A 17180-nucleotide genomic window follows, 5' to 3' on the forward strand; every position below is an offset into this window, starting at 1 on the left:
TGCAAAAATCTGACTATGCAACGCTGGGGTGCTAACCTAGCGCGGCTGGCGCAGGCACCTCCGCGCAATCCTCGCCGACACATCAGTGAGTCCGCATGGGATGGAAGTCGTGATACACATCAGTTCAAGGGTTCGATGTAAGATCACCAGCTTCTCTCTGATACGGAGGAAAATACGTAGAGTACTCTTTGGAAAAAAGAAATCTCATAGAAATGGAACCCCGTAGATTTTATTTCCTTATAATACCATTTGGAATATACGGTTGGTTTTGAAGAATCTTGATAAGAATCCTTCATTTCCTCCAAAAGTTTCTTTGAGGATTCTACACATTTGCTCAAATCTCATGTCTCTACTTCCTCTGAGAAGTTGCAACATGCCTCTCCTTTTTAATCTCTTAAGAAAGTAGATAGACTAATGTAAATTCTTGTAGAGCATCTAAACAGTTCAGTTGTATAATTCATGTGTTTGAGATTTTTGTAGAAATCCATTTCAATCCAGACCGACGGTTTTATTTGAGTTGCAATTCTTTGCTTTACATTAACAAATTTGTCTGGTTCATGTTCTTTTCTACTCATGTGTTTCTCAATCATACGATCCACCGAGGCTCTAACATAGCATACAAAGAACATTTTCCGCAAAAACAGAGAAATTTCCATGTACTTTCTCGCCCAAATCTTACGAATTAATGGTGCTACAAGGACAATACATAGATTATTCATAGTGGATGTTAAACTTACTATGTTTCTTTTCCTTTAAGTTCGTCTTGGCATTGTAGGGATTTTCATGGATTTTTGTAGAATTTCAATCTTAGGATTTTCTCCCTATGGACTATCTTTTTATCAAAGGAATGGTATAACCCAAATTCATATGAACAGGGCTATTGTTACTCAATTCATTAGAATCAGAACATCCACGACAACCTCCTCTTTATTTGCGGATTCCAAAAATATAGGAATAGAAAAACACTCCAATAGGACTAGGATTTCATGTGAAAACATAGCATTGTGAAAAGATAGAAAATTTACTAAACTATGTATTCACATGAATATAGGCAATTTATGGCCTTTTCCCATTTTTTTAGAATATGAAAGTAAAAAAAATGAGCTTTGAATACAATAGGATTCCTTTGTTTTTTCCTTATTTTTCAGCTATCAATAAAAAGGAAATTAATAAATATCACAAATAATTATGTGAAAAATCTTGGGTAAACTAAAATATTGCATGTGAAGTCACTTTCTTTATGGTTGCATGCAACTTTTGCATTAAGCCACATCATACCGGGTAGGAATCTAATTAGTTCTTTTTGGGAAGAGATAGTGGCCTTATATAGCTGCAAATTATATTTCTAGTAGTGACCTTATATTCAAAACCAGAGGAAATAACAAAAGAAAACGGATGTTTGAATTAAAATAGCATAGTTTAGTCATGTGGAAAATCTCAGGAAAATAAAATATTACATGGGAAGTTTCTTTTTTTATGGTTGCATGCAACTTTTGCATTAATACAGCCCATCATACCATGTACTCCCTCCGTACCGATTTAGAGGGCAGTTAAGCTTTTCGAGAAAAAACTTTAACTAACAATTTGATCAATAAAAATAGAATATATATTACAAAAATATACCATTAGATACTTATTTTGAATATGAATCCAATGGTATAATTTTTTTGGCATATATCTTATATTTTATTGACTAAATTTATAGTCAAACTTTTTCTCGAAATACGTAATTGCCCTGTAAACCGGTATGGAGGCAGTAGATATCTAATCAATCCTTTTTGAGAAGAGATAGTGGGCCGTATATAACTGAAAAATATATTTTTAGTAGTAGCCTTATATTCAAAACCATAGGAAATAACAAAAGAAAACGGATGTTCAAATTAAACCATAATATGCTATCTGTTTTTGTACATGTGAGTAATTTCATCAAAGTTCCACAATAATTTGCATAGTGGTCATCATTCATGAATGATATTTTTTCTACCCAAAATTGCACTATCAGATATCCTCCTAAAAAAAATTATCACCCTATTTGAAGTCCGAATCTACTCCACAAAAAGTCAAAACAAAATATTAGGTAGGAGTAGTTCGATCCAACTACTCCCTCCGATTCATATTAATTGACTTTAATATGGATGTATTTAGAATTAAAATATGTCTAGATACATCCATATTAGAGTCAATTAATATGAACCGGAGGGAGTACTAGCCATGAACGTGGGCCAAGCCCAACCAAGCAAAGTAGTGCACAGCTACTCATTCGACAACTCATTCCTAACCAAACCACCGCGTACCCAGCACTACCCACAGTCCCCGACGAGCGACGAGTCGACGACCCATGGCCGGCTCCGGCGCCGGCGCCAGCGACGAGGAGGTCGTCCTCGAGATCGAGCACTGCATCCGCATATTCAAGAGCGGCCGCGTCGAGCGCTACTTCGGCTCCGACCCCGTGCCGCCCTCCACCGACGCCGTCACCGGCGTCGCCTCGAAAGACCACACCATCTCCCCCGAGGTCGCCGTCCGCCTCTACCTCCCGCCCGTCGCCGCCACAGACGGAAAGAAGCTCCCGATCCTCGTCTACTTCCACGGCGGCGGGTTCGTTCTCCACACGGCCTTCAACTTCGTCTTCCACGGGTACCTCACCTCCCTGGCCGCGCGCGCCAGGGCCATCGTCGTCTCCGTGGACTACCGCATCGCGCCCGAGCACCCCCTCCCCGCAGCCTACGACGACTCGTGGGAGGCGCTATCCTGGGTGGCGTCCCACGCGCCCGGCGGTGGCGCCGGCGGCGAGGAGCCCTGGCTCGCCGAGCACGGCGACTTCTCCCGCCTGTCCCTGGGCGGCGAGAGCGCGGGCGCCAACATCGCGCACCACCTGGCGATGCGCGCCGGCGCGGAGGAGGGCCTGCTGCCCCACGGCGCGCGCATCAGCGGCGGCATCGTGCTGGTCCACCCCTACTTCCTGGGCCACGGCAAGGTGCCGTCGGAGGACAGCGACCCCGTGATGGCGGAGAACGTGGTGAAGATGTGGCGCGTGGTGCGGCCCGGGACGAGCGGCGTCGACGACCCCTGGATCAACCCGCTGGCGGCGGGCGCGCCGCCGATGGAGGCGCTGGCGTGCGGGCGCGTGCTCATGTGCCTGGCGGAGACGGACGTGTGCCGCGACCGCGGCCGCGCGTACTGCGAGGGGCTGAGGGCCAGCGGGTGGGCCGGCGAGGTGGAGGTGCTGGAGGTGGCCGGGCAGGGCCACTGCTTCCATCTCGGCAACTTCGCCTGCGACGACGCCGTCAGGCAGGATGAGGTCATCTCCAGGTTCCTGAACCTGTAGCGAAATTTACGCATCTGCGTGGCGGTCTTGATGTATGATTTGTGTTGGATTTGCCTTGAGCCCTTGAACAAACACCCCATCTGAATTTTCTGTGCTTTTGCCGACACATATGGTTAAGTCCAAAAGATTGATCGATCAGTGTTAGTGCAAAGTTGTGCACTCCACCGAGCATGTGCTTTGTCCCTTCACAACTACTGCCCACTTCCAAAGGAAGCGTTACAACTTTTTCAACAATGAATGTAATTCTAGATATATCTATATTTAGAAAAAGTTGTGACATTTATTTCTGGAACAGAGACCGTTGCTCCCTTCATTTATAATTACCTTGCCTTCTAGGTTTAGTCAAAATCCAAACTTGTAAAGTTTGACAAAAACTAGAAGAAAAAATCAAATTCATCAAATCAAATGCATATAATTTTAAAAATATACCTAATAACAATTCTAATATGATAGATTTTACATTGTAGATGTTAATATTTTTTAATGTGTAATCAAACTTTATAAAATTTGATTTTAACTAAACATAAGAGCATCTCCACTCTGGACCCTAAAAGCCCCTAAAGAGATATGGGGGTGCCAGCGAAAGAAATTGCGTCTACGTGGCATGTCTAATTTCATTTTGACGATGGCGTGGCCTAACAACTAATCGGGCACCCCTAAGCCGAACCCGCACCCCACAAGGAGGCTAGCGGGGGCATCGGATGGATGCAAGTTGGCGGGAAGGAGGGCAGATAGAGAGCGCGCCAATCAACCGGTCGTTCGTGGGCCAGCGTAGTCAGCGTGCGGACCGGTCGTCTTCCTCCTCGCCTTTCGCGCCGCATCTGATTGCCTTCAACGCCAGTCTTTGCAGCGGCAGCAGGCATTGACGTATCCTGTTGTTGGGACACGCGTCAGCGTTAATGGTCGTCAGCGCCTCCCCTTCCCCCGGTATAAAAACCACCCCTCGTTGTCACTATTTTTTCCCCATCCAAGCACTCCACCTCCACCGAGCATTAGAAACACTCCTACCAAGTTCCATGCATTAGAAATTTCAGTCGTTTCAAAACGGTACTTTAACATATTTCTCAAAATCTCACTTGTGTTATTGATCATCTTATTCAGTGGTGAACGACGACATGGTGGTATTTTCCGTGCACTGTTTGTGGTATGCCTTCTACCTGACTACGTGGGAGGCGGCGTGGTGGTATTTCTACGCATCGTCGTGGGATGCCTTGTGGCAAACTACGTGGATGGCCCACATGGTCATGGCGTCGACGGCGACAACATGATGGTATCATAGCGCATTGTTGGGGTAGCCCTTGTGCCCGGCTTCGTAACGACAGATGTGAAAATTGTGGTAGTCGAGAGGTGATGATCCACGAGACCACGACCGTAACCCTTGTGGCCACCATCGCGATAAACACCGGCAAAGCTATTTGAATGACCACGATACCACCAACGCATCCGGCGTGTTCGGTCAAAGACCGTTGGATCGGAGGCGATCGTTGAGGTGAAACCGAAACCCATCTACGGTTCCCTCCCTATCGCCGGCGATGCTGTTGGTTTGCTCCGTCTCCGGTGACCTTAGGGCCTTTGAGGCGTGACGGACCACGGCCTCTCACCGGAGGGAGGTTTCCGTTCTTTGTTTAGGTTATTTTTTAGTGTCTTCTTCCATATGGTGAGGCGGTGACCACATCTTAAAGTTAGAATAAGGTCCTCCCCGTCTTATCCTCATTCCGGTGGTGCATCTAGCGTTGGCGGAGAGCCTGTGGAGTTGTGTATCATGTGGATCTCCTGGGATCTAGTCGATTTTCATGTTTGTTGGGGTGGTTTCAGGTTTGGCTATTTGGATCTACGCACTTCATCTTTGACAATGATTGCTGCTCTGGTGCGCTGGTTCTTTAGGATCTTAGCACGATGACTTCCCGTTTGTCTACTACAACAAATTTTGTCTGATTTCGGTGGTGGAGGTGTGAGGATAGCGGTGCGCCTTCGCCCTCTATGGACATATTTATAATTTTGTAAATTCTTCGTACTGCACTACTGCTATGGATTATTATCAATGGATGGGTGAACTTTTCGGATAAAAAAAAGACGGTTGAATCGGAATCGGAGCAACGCCAGGTAGTATCGCTCAGATCCCATCCGGTGCAGCTCTCGTTTTCTGAACGGCGACCTGCCACCAGACCAGACACTGACACTGAAAGAAATGCCCATTTCCGCTCCACGGGTGCTGTGGTGGGCGGCTCTCCTCCTCGCTCCGCTCGCCGCTCTGCTCTTCCGGTACCAGTTCCAGTTCCCCATCCAAATCCTCAAGCCCCGCGCCGCGGAGCCAAAGGCCGCCATGGACGCCAGCTCCGAGATCGAGTACGACATGCCCGGCGTCCTACGCTGGCACAAGAGCGGCCGCGTCGAGCGCTTCGACGGCACCGACACCGTGCCGCCCTCCCCCTCCGGGGACCCCGCCAACGGCGTCGCCTCCAAGGACGTCGTCCTCGACCCGGCCGCCAACCTCTCCGCCCGCCTCTACCTACATCCCCCCGCCGCCGCCGCCGCCGGGAAGAGGCTCCCCGTCGTCGTGTTCTTCCACGGCGGCGCGTTCTTCGTCCACACCGCCGCCTCCCCGCTCTACCACAGGTACGCCGCCACCCTCGCCGCTGCGGCCCCCGCCGTCGTCGTCTCCGTCGACTACCGCCTCGCGCCGGAGCACCCCATCCCGGCCGCCTACGACGACGCCTTCGCCGCCCTCAAAGCCGTCATCGCCGCGTGCCGCCCGGACGGCCCCGAGCCCTGGCTCGCTGCGCACGGCGACGCGGCCCGCGTCGTCCTCGCCGGCGACAGCGCCGGCGCCAACATGGCGCACAACACGGCGATGCGGCTGCGGAAGGAGCGCGTCGACGGGCTCGGCGACAAGGTCAGCGGCGTCGCGCTCCTGCACCCCTACTTCTGGGGCAAGGAGCCGCTGGGCGGGGAGCCGACGGACCCCGCCGTCCGCGGCGGATTCGAGCGCGCGTGGCAGGTCGCCTGCGCCGGCGAGCTCGGCCCCGACCACCCGTACATCAACCCGATGGCGTCGCCCGAGGAGTGGAGGCAGCTCGGGTGCCGCCGCGTGCTGGTCACCACGGCGGAGCTGTGCTGGTTCGTGAAGAGGGCGCGCGCCTACGCGGAGGGGATCAAGGCGTGCGGGTGGGACGGCGAGCTGGAGGTCTACGACACCAAGGGCGAGGGCCATGTCTACTTCTTGCCCAAGTACGACTCCGACCTCGCCGCCAGGGAGCTCGCCGTCGTGGCGGACTTCGTCAGGCGCTGCTGAGGTTTTGCTTTGGATGATTGATTGATTCAGTAATAAAGGAGCGATCTGTTCATGTTTGTTTAATTCTGAATTTCTGACCTGCGTCATCTTTTTGGACTTGTAAATAGGAAGTATACATTTTCCAACATAGAGTTTATTGGCATCAATGTCAGATTTTCTATCTTCATCGGCGTCACTATCATCTTTTTTATCCTTAGGGACAGATAAACACAATAAGATTTCAAACTATGGGTATCCAATGACTAAATTGTTTTAAAGGTAAATAAGAAACCAATTTTTATTTATAACCCTCGTATTGTTCAAACTTGGCTTTCAGTAAGGAAATTGCCATACCAACAAAAGGAATAAAATAGTTGATTCTAAATGACTTGTCTGTGGCACCATTTATGTCATCTGGGTCCTCATCAAATTAAAAGAACTTGAGGATTTGGAAGAAGTGGGACCCTTATCTCCAAGTCAAAGGGAAAGAAGGGCTTCCCTCCAACTTAATTTGTTGGAAGTGCTGGATAATGAGGAATCCTTTTGGAGACAGAGGTCAAGAGAGAATTGGCTCCTTTATGGGGATAGCAATTCTGCTTTTTTCCATAAAGCTGCTAATGGGTGTAAAAGAAAGAGAACTATTTTCTCTTTGAAAAAAGGTGATTCTATTGTTCTTGGTGATGCTGCTCTGTTGGAGCATGCCACTGACTTTTACAAGGATTTGTTTGGTCCTGTGAATGATTCTGGCATCAGGCTAAGTGGAGATGTCTGGTCTGATGAAGAAAAACTGAATGATGTTGATAGAGCTGGGTTGGATATGAATTTTTCCTTGGAGGAAATTAAAGATGTCATTGACCACATGGAGAAAAATAAAGCTGCTGGCCCTGATGGTTTTCCCATTGAATTTTATCAACATTGCTGGGATATTATCAAGTTTGATGTCTTGCATGTTTTCAAAGATTTGTTTGAGCACAAAATTGACCTGAGTAGGATCAATTATGGGATTATCACTTTGATTCCCAAATCTGCTGATGCTGACATTATTTAAAAATTTAGACCCATATGTCTGCTTCAAGTGTTCTTCAAGATAATAACAAAAGTCCTGACTGTTAGAGCAAACCCTGTGATGAGTAAACTTCTACTTCCATGTCAGACTGCCTTCATCAAGGGGAGATTCATCTCTGATGGAGTAATGTTGCTTCAAGAAGTTCTGAGAGAGAGCAAATTCAGGAAAAAACAGGGGATTGTCTTGAAAATAGACTTTGAAAAGGCATATGATAAAGTGAATCGGGGATTCCGTTTGATCGTTGTGAACTGAAGGGATTCAAGTGATAATTGGTTGACTTGGATCAAGAAATCATGAGCTGGTGGGACCCTTAGTGTCAAAGTCAATGACAAGGTGGGCCCATATTTTACTAGTCATAAAGGTGTGAGACAAGGTGATCCTTTTGCCCCCTTTTTGTTTAATATGGCTGCTAACAGCCTGGCCAAAATGGTGCACTTGGCACAATCCAATGGCTTGATTACTGGGTTGGCAGATAACTTGGTGCAGATGGGCACTGCAATTCTTCAGTATGCAGATGACACTATTTTGCTACTGCAAGATGATGCTCAACAAGCTGTTAACTTAAAGCTCCTGCTCTATATCTTTGAAGCCATGTCAGGTCTGAAAATTAACTTTGAGAAAAGTGAAGTTATGTTGATTCTGGAGGATGATATTAAACAAACTTTCTATGCTGAATTATTCAATTGTCAGAAAGGTACTTGGCCCATCAGGTATCTGGGGACTCCTGTTTGTGCCAGAAGAGCTTCAGTAGCTGACATGAGATTCCTGGGAGAGAAAACCAAGAAAAAGATGAGTGGCTGGATTGGAAATTCCATGTCCATTGGGGGGAGGCTGATTAAGATTGATGCTTGCCTTGCTAGCACTGCTGTGTACCTGATGTCACTGAGACTTTTGCATAAATCAACTATTGAACAAATTGATAAGCCTATCAGGTCTTTTTTCTGGGCTGGTAGTGCTGATAAAAGAAAATATCACTTTGTTAGATGGAGATGGATCTGTAAATCCAAACAGAAAGGTGGTTTGGGAGTAAAGGATTTATCCAGATTCAATATTAGTCTGATGTGCAAATGGTGGTGGAAATTGGAGCATGACACTGGTCCCTGGCAAGATTTTATGAGATTAAAATACTTGAATCACAAAGGCATTTACTATGCAAAACACGAGACTGGAGACTCTCCCTCCGGAGTGATATGTTGAAAGTTAGAGATCTTTATCTCTCGTGGCGGGAGAATGAAAGTTGGGAATGGGGAATTAACTAGCTTCTGGGGAGATTCTTGGTGCAGCACTAATCCTCTTAAGGATATGTTCCCTGTTCTGTTTGATATCTGCAATGAACAACACATCACTGTTGCTGATGCAGCCAATATGGACTGGAGATTTTCTTACAGAAGATGGCTACCTCCGGATTTGATTATTCAAGAGGCTGGCTTATTTCAGTTACTGAATCAATCCCAATTATCTCAGGAGAAGGACTCCCCCAGATGGAAATGGACTAAAAAGGGCAATTTCACTGTAAAATCACGTGTATAAGCAGATCAGTGGTGGAGGTCGAGATAGATCCTTTAGGCATCTCTGGAAAAGCAAAGTCCCTTTGAAAATCAAAATTTGGCTTTGGCTGATCTGGCATAATGCTATTGCCACTAAAGATAATTTGCTTAAACGCAATTGGCCTGGGGACCCCATCTGTCAGTTCTGTAATGAACATGAATCCATCACCCACCTCTTCTTTGGCTGTTCTGCTGCCAAGTTTGTGTGGAGTGCAATAGCCACTGCTATCAAAGCTCCTACTCGACCTGGGAGTTTTTCCCAATTTTTCTGGTGGTTCCCTCAGTTCTCTCATGCTAGTCGCAACACTCAGATTGCTGGTTTGGTCAGCTGTTTGCTGGGCCATTTGGAAACTAAGAAATAAATCCTGTTTTGAAAAAAGTTAATCAGCTCACCGATGGATATCATCGATTACTGCTCTTGTTTTCATGAATTATTGGTCGGGTCTCCATGGTGAGCGGGATGCTTTGGAGCTTCGTCGCTGGAGCTGATGGACTACTGCGCCTTGTCTGCTGCGGCGGGAGATGGAAATCCACCTACGAGGAGTTCCGGACGAGCTAATCGCTTGCGCCTCGGAGGATAAGAACTGCGAAGATAATCGTGAAGACTCAACAACCTCCCGAAGTCGTTTGTCTGTGCGATCTAGGATGTTCCCCGGTTCCTCTTGTTGCCGCGCCCTTTTGAGTTGTTCCCTTGTCGCCGACAAGGTTATCGTTTTCTTGTAATATACTTCCTGGTTCTGTAATATTTGTCCTGAACGTTAGCATTAGGCGGCGATCTCCCCCCCTTTTCTGAAAACTGTTGCTGTATTTTCGTTATCTCCATGGTAATGAAAATTCGATCCCACGTGGATCGTTTGGAAAAAAAAAAATTCTTTCGTTTAATATCTCGACATTCGGGAAATTCTGCACCAATATCCAACTCACGTGAAATTCGCTTCGCTATCTCAAATGCTTCTAAGAAACCAGTTTCCCTGTACCGTCGAAAAAAAATCCTTCCACTTTCTCAATAGCAAAATCAATAAGTATATCCTTTGTTTGCAAGGTTTTTCTTACTAAATTAACAATAGACAATACCTCATACCAATTTTTTTGCCAAACCTAAAGCCTGACTACATGTCATAGGATCCTTATCAATTTCGGATACCTATTTTTTTTTTAAAAAAATCCTTAGAGTAGACAAGCCAATCCCTACCATATTCCTCCCTATTTGATATAAATCTTGTATGGAATAATATAGAAAACCCTTCTAGAATATCTATCTTTGGAGCCTTTTTAAGTGACAAGTCTTTTCCTTGTCCCTTTTCACCTAAATTTTCAATTTGTTTATGATCAACATAATCTAGTATTTTCGATCAAATATATCATGTTGAAAGGAATCATCAACATCCACAAGAGGTGAAGTATTCAAGTTAATAGTATAATATGATTTTCGTCTACCTCAACATTATTTTCTATCTCAATTGGACCGTCTACGTAAGGCACAGTGGGTTTATGATCAAGAGAACCTCAGTATCTTAAGATCAAATATATCATGCTGAAAGGAATCATCAACACCCACAACAGGTAAAGTATTCAAGCTACTATCAATATGATCTTCTTCTAGCCCAACATTATTTGTTATGGGTGTTTCTAAACCGTGAGATGCTAAGTTGTAGCCATACTTGGCCGTCTAGACCTTTCTTCTGGAGTACATGATTAGCATGGTGAATTCTAGGAAAAGAAGACAAGTCGGAAATCTTTGGCATGGCAGCTAGAAGATGGACACTTGGACAGTGACTACACACGACACGGTGACAGCCTCCTATAAAACGATAGTCCATTAGTCCGTTGGGTGAAAAGCACCTTGAACGAATCGTGTAGCCCTCCCTCAAGCTTTCGCCAATTATTGTCGGATCTTAACCTTAAACCGTCCACTAAACTGTTAGCCACAGCACGAGTTCCTCTCACCGTCTACTCAGCCTCCACCGGTACGCCGAGAGCTTCAGAGGTCACTGACTTCAGTCCACACGTTCCTGCTTCCATAGTTCCATGTCCCATCACGGCATCACCATCCAAATCCTCTGCAAGACCTCAACGTCAAGAATTGCACTATCGTATCCTATCATATCCCAAGTGTATATGATATACCAAGATCCCAAACCCATGACTGGCAGTCAAGCACAAACCAAGTTGTGAAGTTCAGTGTAAAAACATCAAGAATTTCAGAACCACCGGTCAAAGCAGCCAAGCACAAACTGCAACGGCGAGGCCGAATAAAGGTCACCTCAATCCTCACGTTTCTATCTTCAAGTCCCATGAGGCCATGACGGCATCACGACCAAAATCCTGTAAGTACAACGCTGCGACGCCATCCAGTATTCCATCCTATCTGAACTTCTCAAGTAGCGACGCTGCAACGAAGCAGATACAGTATATCTACCAAATCCCCAATTCCAGGCTCCTCAACCCAGCCCACAATCATTGTCCGGTTCGTTACACGAGCCACGAGCCACGACGCACGATGGTCTCGATGGCCAGCCTCCCGACGCTCGCCAAGGCGGCCCTGCTCCTGCTCACCCTGCTCCTCCTCCTGGCCGCCATCCTGCTACCCATCTTCCTCATCCCGCGCCACCGCAGGGAGCAGCCGCTGCCGCCGGCGACGCCCCCGCGGGACAACTGCTCCACGCGCGCCAACGCCGGCGCGGTGGCCTTCGACTTCTCCCCGTTCCTCGTCAAGTACAGGAGCGGCTGCGTGCACCGCATGGACGGCACCGACCGGGTCCCCGCCGGCGTCGACGCGGCCACGGGGGTCACCTCCAAGGACGTCCTCATCGACCACGCCACCGGCCTGTCCGCCCGGATGTACCTGCCATCCGACGAGGGAAAGAAGAAGGGCGATCTCCTCCCGGTGCTCGTGTTCTACCACGGCGGCGCGTTCGTCATCATGTCGCCGTTCGAGCCCAAGTACCACGCCTACCTCAACGCGCTGGTGGCCAGGGCGCGCGTCGTGGCGGTGTCCGTGGACTACCGCCTCGCGCCGGAGCACCCCTTGCCGGCCGCCTACGACGACTCGTGGGCGGCGCTCCACTGGGTGGCCAAGAACGCGCGAGCCGGGCCGGAGCCGTGGCTGCGGGACCGCGGGAACCTCTCGCGGCTGTACCTGGCCGGCGACAGCGCGGGCGCCAACATCGTGCACAACATGGCCATGCGCGCCGGGAACGAGAGCGGCGGCGCGGCCATCAGGGGCATCCTGCTCCTGGACCCCTACTTCTGGGGCAAGCGCGCCGTGGGCGCGGAGACGACGGACCCGGCCACGCGGCGGCAGTACGAGGTGACGTGGTCCTTCGTCTGCGCCGGGCGCTACGGCATCGACGACCCGCGGATCGACCCGCTGGCCACGCCGCCCGCCGAGCTGCGGCGCCTGGCGTGCTCCCGCGTGGCGGTCACGGTGTCGGGGCTGGACGACTTCGAGGCGCGCGGGAAGGCGTACGCGGCGGCGCTCAACGACAGCGGGTGGGACGGCGAAATTGTGCAGTACGAGACCGCCGGCGAGCGGCACGTCTACTTCCTGGACGCGCCGGCCAGCCCCAAGTCCGCCAAGGAGCTGGCTTTCGCGGCCGGATACCTCAGCCGGGAATAGTCGTGGTGACCCACTCACTACTTTCTCAGGGTAGGTAGCGCGTCATCCATGGCCATGGATGCAACACCGTGCACGTGAGGTCGCGAGGATTCATCGCTGATTGCCGTACATACATGATTAACAACAAACTAGAGCTAACATGTACTCTGTACATCATGTTGCAACTGTTTTCTTGCTTTTGGGGTTTCCCTTCGTGCATGTGACTGATCGAATCTAGTAAAGTCAAGGAAGTCGGGAATTTCCCTTCTAGCTTTCTCTAATTCTACAAGTAGCTCTTCTGAAACAGCACACTTAAGTGCAACAGCGGTTGCTTTCCGAGAAATCGAGCAGCACGTGTTTGTAAAGTTTCTTTAGGATTGTTGGGGTTATTTGAAGAATAACCTCCTTTTGCATATTTTGCCCATATACGCAGTATATATTGTGATGGCAAAGTGATAACCTCATTGATGTTGAACACTCGGAGTGCATGCTTGCATAACAGACCTATGACATAAATACACACATGTTATGAAATATTATCATATACTAAAAAAATTGTCAAAATCTAATTGCATACCTTTGGATTCGTACTTTTTATAGGAACATGGTATGGTCACATTCTCATGGTTGAAGGTAACTAGTGCGTCATCCTCAAGTTGCATTGCTGTTAAAAATGTGTTGAAGAGCCATATAAATGAATCGGTGGTTTCACCAAATAATAGGGCAGCTCCAAAAAGAATTGTCTGTTTATGATGGTTAGTTCCAAGAAGTGGTGCAAAGGGCATCTTAAACTTATTTGTTTGAAAAGTGGTGTCAAATGACAAAGCATCGCCAAAGCAAGCATAATCCATGATAGATTGACCATTTGCCCAAAAGAAATTAGCTATCCGGCAATCCTGCTCATCTAATTGTATGGCATAGAAAAAAGAAGGATCTTCTAACTGTTTGTTTTTCAAGAATTCCAACATTGTTTGTGCATCATTGACATCCAAATACTTCTTTCGTGAGCGGCCAATATAATTATTACTATCCACCCGCAAGAAAGGTACATGTTGAGGTCCTCCATACCACTGCTTGAAAAACTTAAACACTTGGGCAGGCTTTAATCCCGCTTTCCTCATATGACCAGTCACAAGTTTATCAGACTCTACCAAACGACGCTATGACCGCAACATGTGTCTCTTATCTGGACTCGCGAGATAATGATTGTGCTCAAGTACAACCTTCTGCACCGTCCAAACGCCCTCACGAGTAATACTGAACTGAATACGGGCATCACAACTAGACCTTGTGGCAACATTTTGTTTCAGAGTGTCATGTTTCGAATGAGTGCCTCTTTTCCCTTCGTTACTACAAACTATATGTTTCTGATATACTGATTTATCAGGTCTCAACTTGGCTTTCAAGTCGGAGGAGGATGCATACGAATTTTACAACGAGTATGCCGGTAAGATTGGTTTTAGCATCCGAAAGAGCCACTCCAATTTTAGGAACAAGTAATTCAGAACTAGTACCATGGACCTACATTCAAATATATTTAACTTAATTTCTACGAATAAATCATGACATTGTTTGCAATAATACATAGATCAGTTTTGTACCTCATTGGAGTTTGCCATTGTAGATGAAGCTTTCAAGGTGGACAGATTTGAGCTCGATTGGATCGCCGTGAACGTGGAAGCCCGTTCATCTGGCGCGTGAATTGTCTTGTCGCCGGCAAGGGTCGAGGAGGTGGCCATGGCAACATGATTGTGGGATGAGTCTACTGTGAAGGAAGAAACCGGTTGCCCGCCAGCGGCAGCAGCGTTGTACTGGACATTGGAGACATTGGATCCTGTGTCCACCTCACCACCAGCAGTAGCGGCGTTGTGCGGAACATCGACGGTATCGCCTCCCGTGATCACCTCACAACCGGCGACAACAGCGTTGCACTGCACATCGGCGACCTCAACTACTGTGGTCACCTCCTGATCATTGGACATTAGCACTACAGCTACTGCAACGTCAGATTGCCAGACGACGGAGGTAGCTGCGGCGACGAGTAGTTTCCAGATCGCTATTCACCTGGTTCCGTCTTTCTCTACAATAGCAATCTCTTTTCGTTCGTTGCAAGTGATGAGATCTTCCAGATTGTCCGGCTAATACGAAGGCCTACGGATAGAACGTACATATCATCTTTTTTTTTTTCCTTTCCTCCGATCGATACGTCCAGGTAAGCACAGATATGAGGGGATTCTAGGCAGCTTTAAGATGCGTGTGGAAGGCGACGTGTCACAATCTAAAGAGGGGCCCTAAAAGAGGCAGTGTGCGGCCCGTTCCCAGCATTTTTTTTTCCACCAAATGGGCATGAACTAATCAGCGATGGAACGTAGCACTTTAAGCAATGATTGAAATGCAAAAAGGAAAATGCAGAATTAATATTATATGGTTGGTTCTATTTTATTTTATTTTATGTTAAAGTCATCCACTGATTGCATTTGTTCAGCATTAGATGGGTGGTCGTGGAAGGAGGGAATCCACTGGTTATTCTTGAGCCTTGAGCCTGAGTGTTCGGCCTCGCCTGCACCAGCAATGGATCCAGCCACCAAACTGAGTTTCGACTCGCCGCTCCTCCGCGTGTACGAGGACGGCCGAGTGGAACGGCTCTTCGGCACGGAGACCACCCCAGCGGGCTTCGACGCGGCCACCGGCGTCACCTCCAAGGACGTCGTCCTCGACGGCACCACCGGCGTCTTCGCCCGCCTCTACATCCCAGCGAACCTGCTCCCTGACTCCGACACCGAGCACAAGAAACTTCCGATCCTCGTCTACTTCCACGGCGGTGGCCTGGTGCTCGAGTCGGCGTCCTCTCCGACGTACCACAGGTACCTCAACCTCCTCGTCTCCAAGGCCAGCGTCCTGGCCGTGTCGGTCAACTACCGCCTCGCGCCGGAGCACCCGATCCCCGCAGTCTACGAGGACTCCTGGACGGCGCTCAGCTGGGCCGCGTCGAGGGATGATCCGTGGCTGTCGGAGCACGGCGACGCTGGTAGAATCTTCCTGGCTGGCGACAGCGGCGGCGCGAACATCGTTCACAACATGGCGATGATGGCCGGCACCCAGGACGGTTTGCCCACAGGGGCACTGCTGGAGGGCGCGATCGTGTTTCACCCCATGTTCGGAGGCAAGGAACCAGTCGACGGCGAGGCCGTGTTCACGAGAGAGATCATGGAGAAGCTCTGGCCTCTGATATGCCCGGACAGCACAGACGGGCTGGACGACCCGAGGCTGAACCCGATGGCTCGTGGAGCGCCGAGCCTGCAGAATCTGGCGTGCCGGAAGCTACTCGTCTGCTCGACGGATCTTGACTACGCACGGCCAAGGGCGGCGGCGTACTGTGAGGCCGTGAAGGCGAGCGGGTGGCCCGACACGGTGGAGTGGCTGGAGTCCGTGGGAGAGGAGCATGTGTTCTTCATCAATAAGCCTGAGTGCGATGAGTCTCTGAAGCTGATGGACCGGGTGGTCGCCTTCCTCACCGGCAATTGATTCAGAGGAGATTCATGTGCTCAGTGTATTTTTCATTTGCAAATCTTGTCTCGTTCGTGTTACTAGCGCAATCAGAAGTCCGCGGTAATGCTAATTGATAAAACAGCCGGAATATCATGCACTCAAGTTGCAACTGGTAATTGATTCAGAGGAGCAAGCACTGCTCCTTCTCCGTTTGTGTTACAGCTTACAAGTACTTTGCTTATGATGCACATCAGGAATTCAGAATCAATCCAAGTGTTTGGAACTGGAAAATGGCGTGTTCCTAAAATACTTAATCACTCGTCGGATGCACAATCAGAACTCTGCGCGCTAATTTGTACTGTACAAAATTCAGAAACAACCAAAATATCAGCAAAGTCCATTTTGCTTCAACCATGCAATGAAGTTGCAACTGGCAATTGATTCAGAGGAGCATATCTTGTTCCGTTCCTCTTACAACTTGCAAGTGTGATCAGGGATTTGGTTACCGGATGAAATGCCGCGGTTACCGACCGGTAACCGGAATTCTCAGCCCCCTCCGGTAAATGAACTTATCGGCCAAAAAATCTCATTCTATTTGAATTTGGTCTGAATTTAGATTGATTGGTTAGTCCAACCTAAACCGTATGTGTTCCCCCTCCACTAAAATTCCATGCCCCAATTCATTTGTCCGAATCATTCACTTCCTTCTCCTCCAAACCTTATTTTTAAAATATTTAGATATTTTCAGTTTGAAATTTAATTTTTGTTTGAAAATTTCGTCAGGTATTTAACTGGTTATCTCCGGTAAATTCCTCTCCCCTCTCAGATTTTTTTCAAACCGGTATCCAAAACCTTGAGTGTGATTTACGTACTTAATAGTGCTT

The 17180-nt window shown here is 48.2% G+C and overlaps 4 protein-coding genes across 4 annotated transcripts; all 4 read left to right on the forward strand.

Moving 5' to 3' along the window:
- The first annotated feature begins 2338 nt into the window (after positions 1-2338).
- LOC124705981 (tuliposide A-converting enzyme 1, chloroplastic-like) lies at positions 2339-3463 on the forward strand. Its single transcript, XM_047237662.1, has one exon. It carries the CDS (start codon positions 2339-2341, stop codon positions 3323-3325), a length of 987 nt encoding a protein of 328 aa, XP_047093618.1. The 3' UTR covers positions 3326-3463.
- A 2050-nt stretch (positions 3464-5513) lies between these two features.
- On the forward strand, positions 5514-6653 carry LOC124705980 (probable carboxylesterase 7). Its single transcript, XM_047237661.1, has one exon. The coding sequence runs from the start codon at positions 5514-5516 to the stop codon at positions 6615-6617; it is 1104 nt and encodes a 367-aa protein (XP_047093617.1). The 3' UTR covers positions 6618-6653.
- Positions 6654-11718: 5065 nt separating this feature from the next.
- Positions 11719-13026, forward strand: LOC124647628 (probable carboxylesterase 2). The gene has a single exon (XM_047187540.1). It carries the CDS (start codon positions 11719-11721, stop codon positions 12826-12828), a length of 1110 nt encoding a protein of 369 aa, XP_047043496.1. The 3' UTR covers positions 12829-13026.
- A 2329-nt stretch (positions 13027-15355) lies between these two features.
- Positions 15356-16370, forward strand: LOC124705982 (2-hydroxyisoflavanone dehydratase-like). The gene has a single exon (XM_047237663.1). The coding sequence runs from the start codon at positions 15379-15381 to the stop codon at positions 16330-16332; it is 954 nt and encodes a 317-aa protein (XP_047093619.1). The 5' UTR covers positions 15356-15378; the 3' UTR covers positions 16333-16370.
- The last annotated feature ends 810 nt before the right edge of the window (positions 16371-17180 follow it).

This window comes from Lolium rigidum, chromosome 4, assembly GCF_022539505.1.
Source record: "Lolium rigidum isolate FL_2022 chromosome 4, APGP_CSIRO_Lrig_0.1, whole genome shotgun sequence".
Classification (NCBI taxonomy): Eukaryota; Viridiplantae; Streptophyta; class Magnoliopsida; order Poales; family Poaceae; genus Lolium; species Lolium rigidum.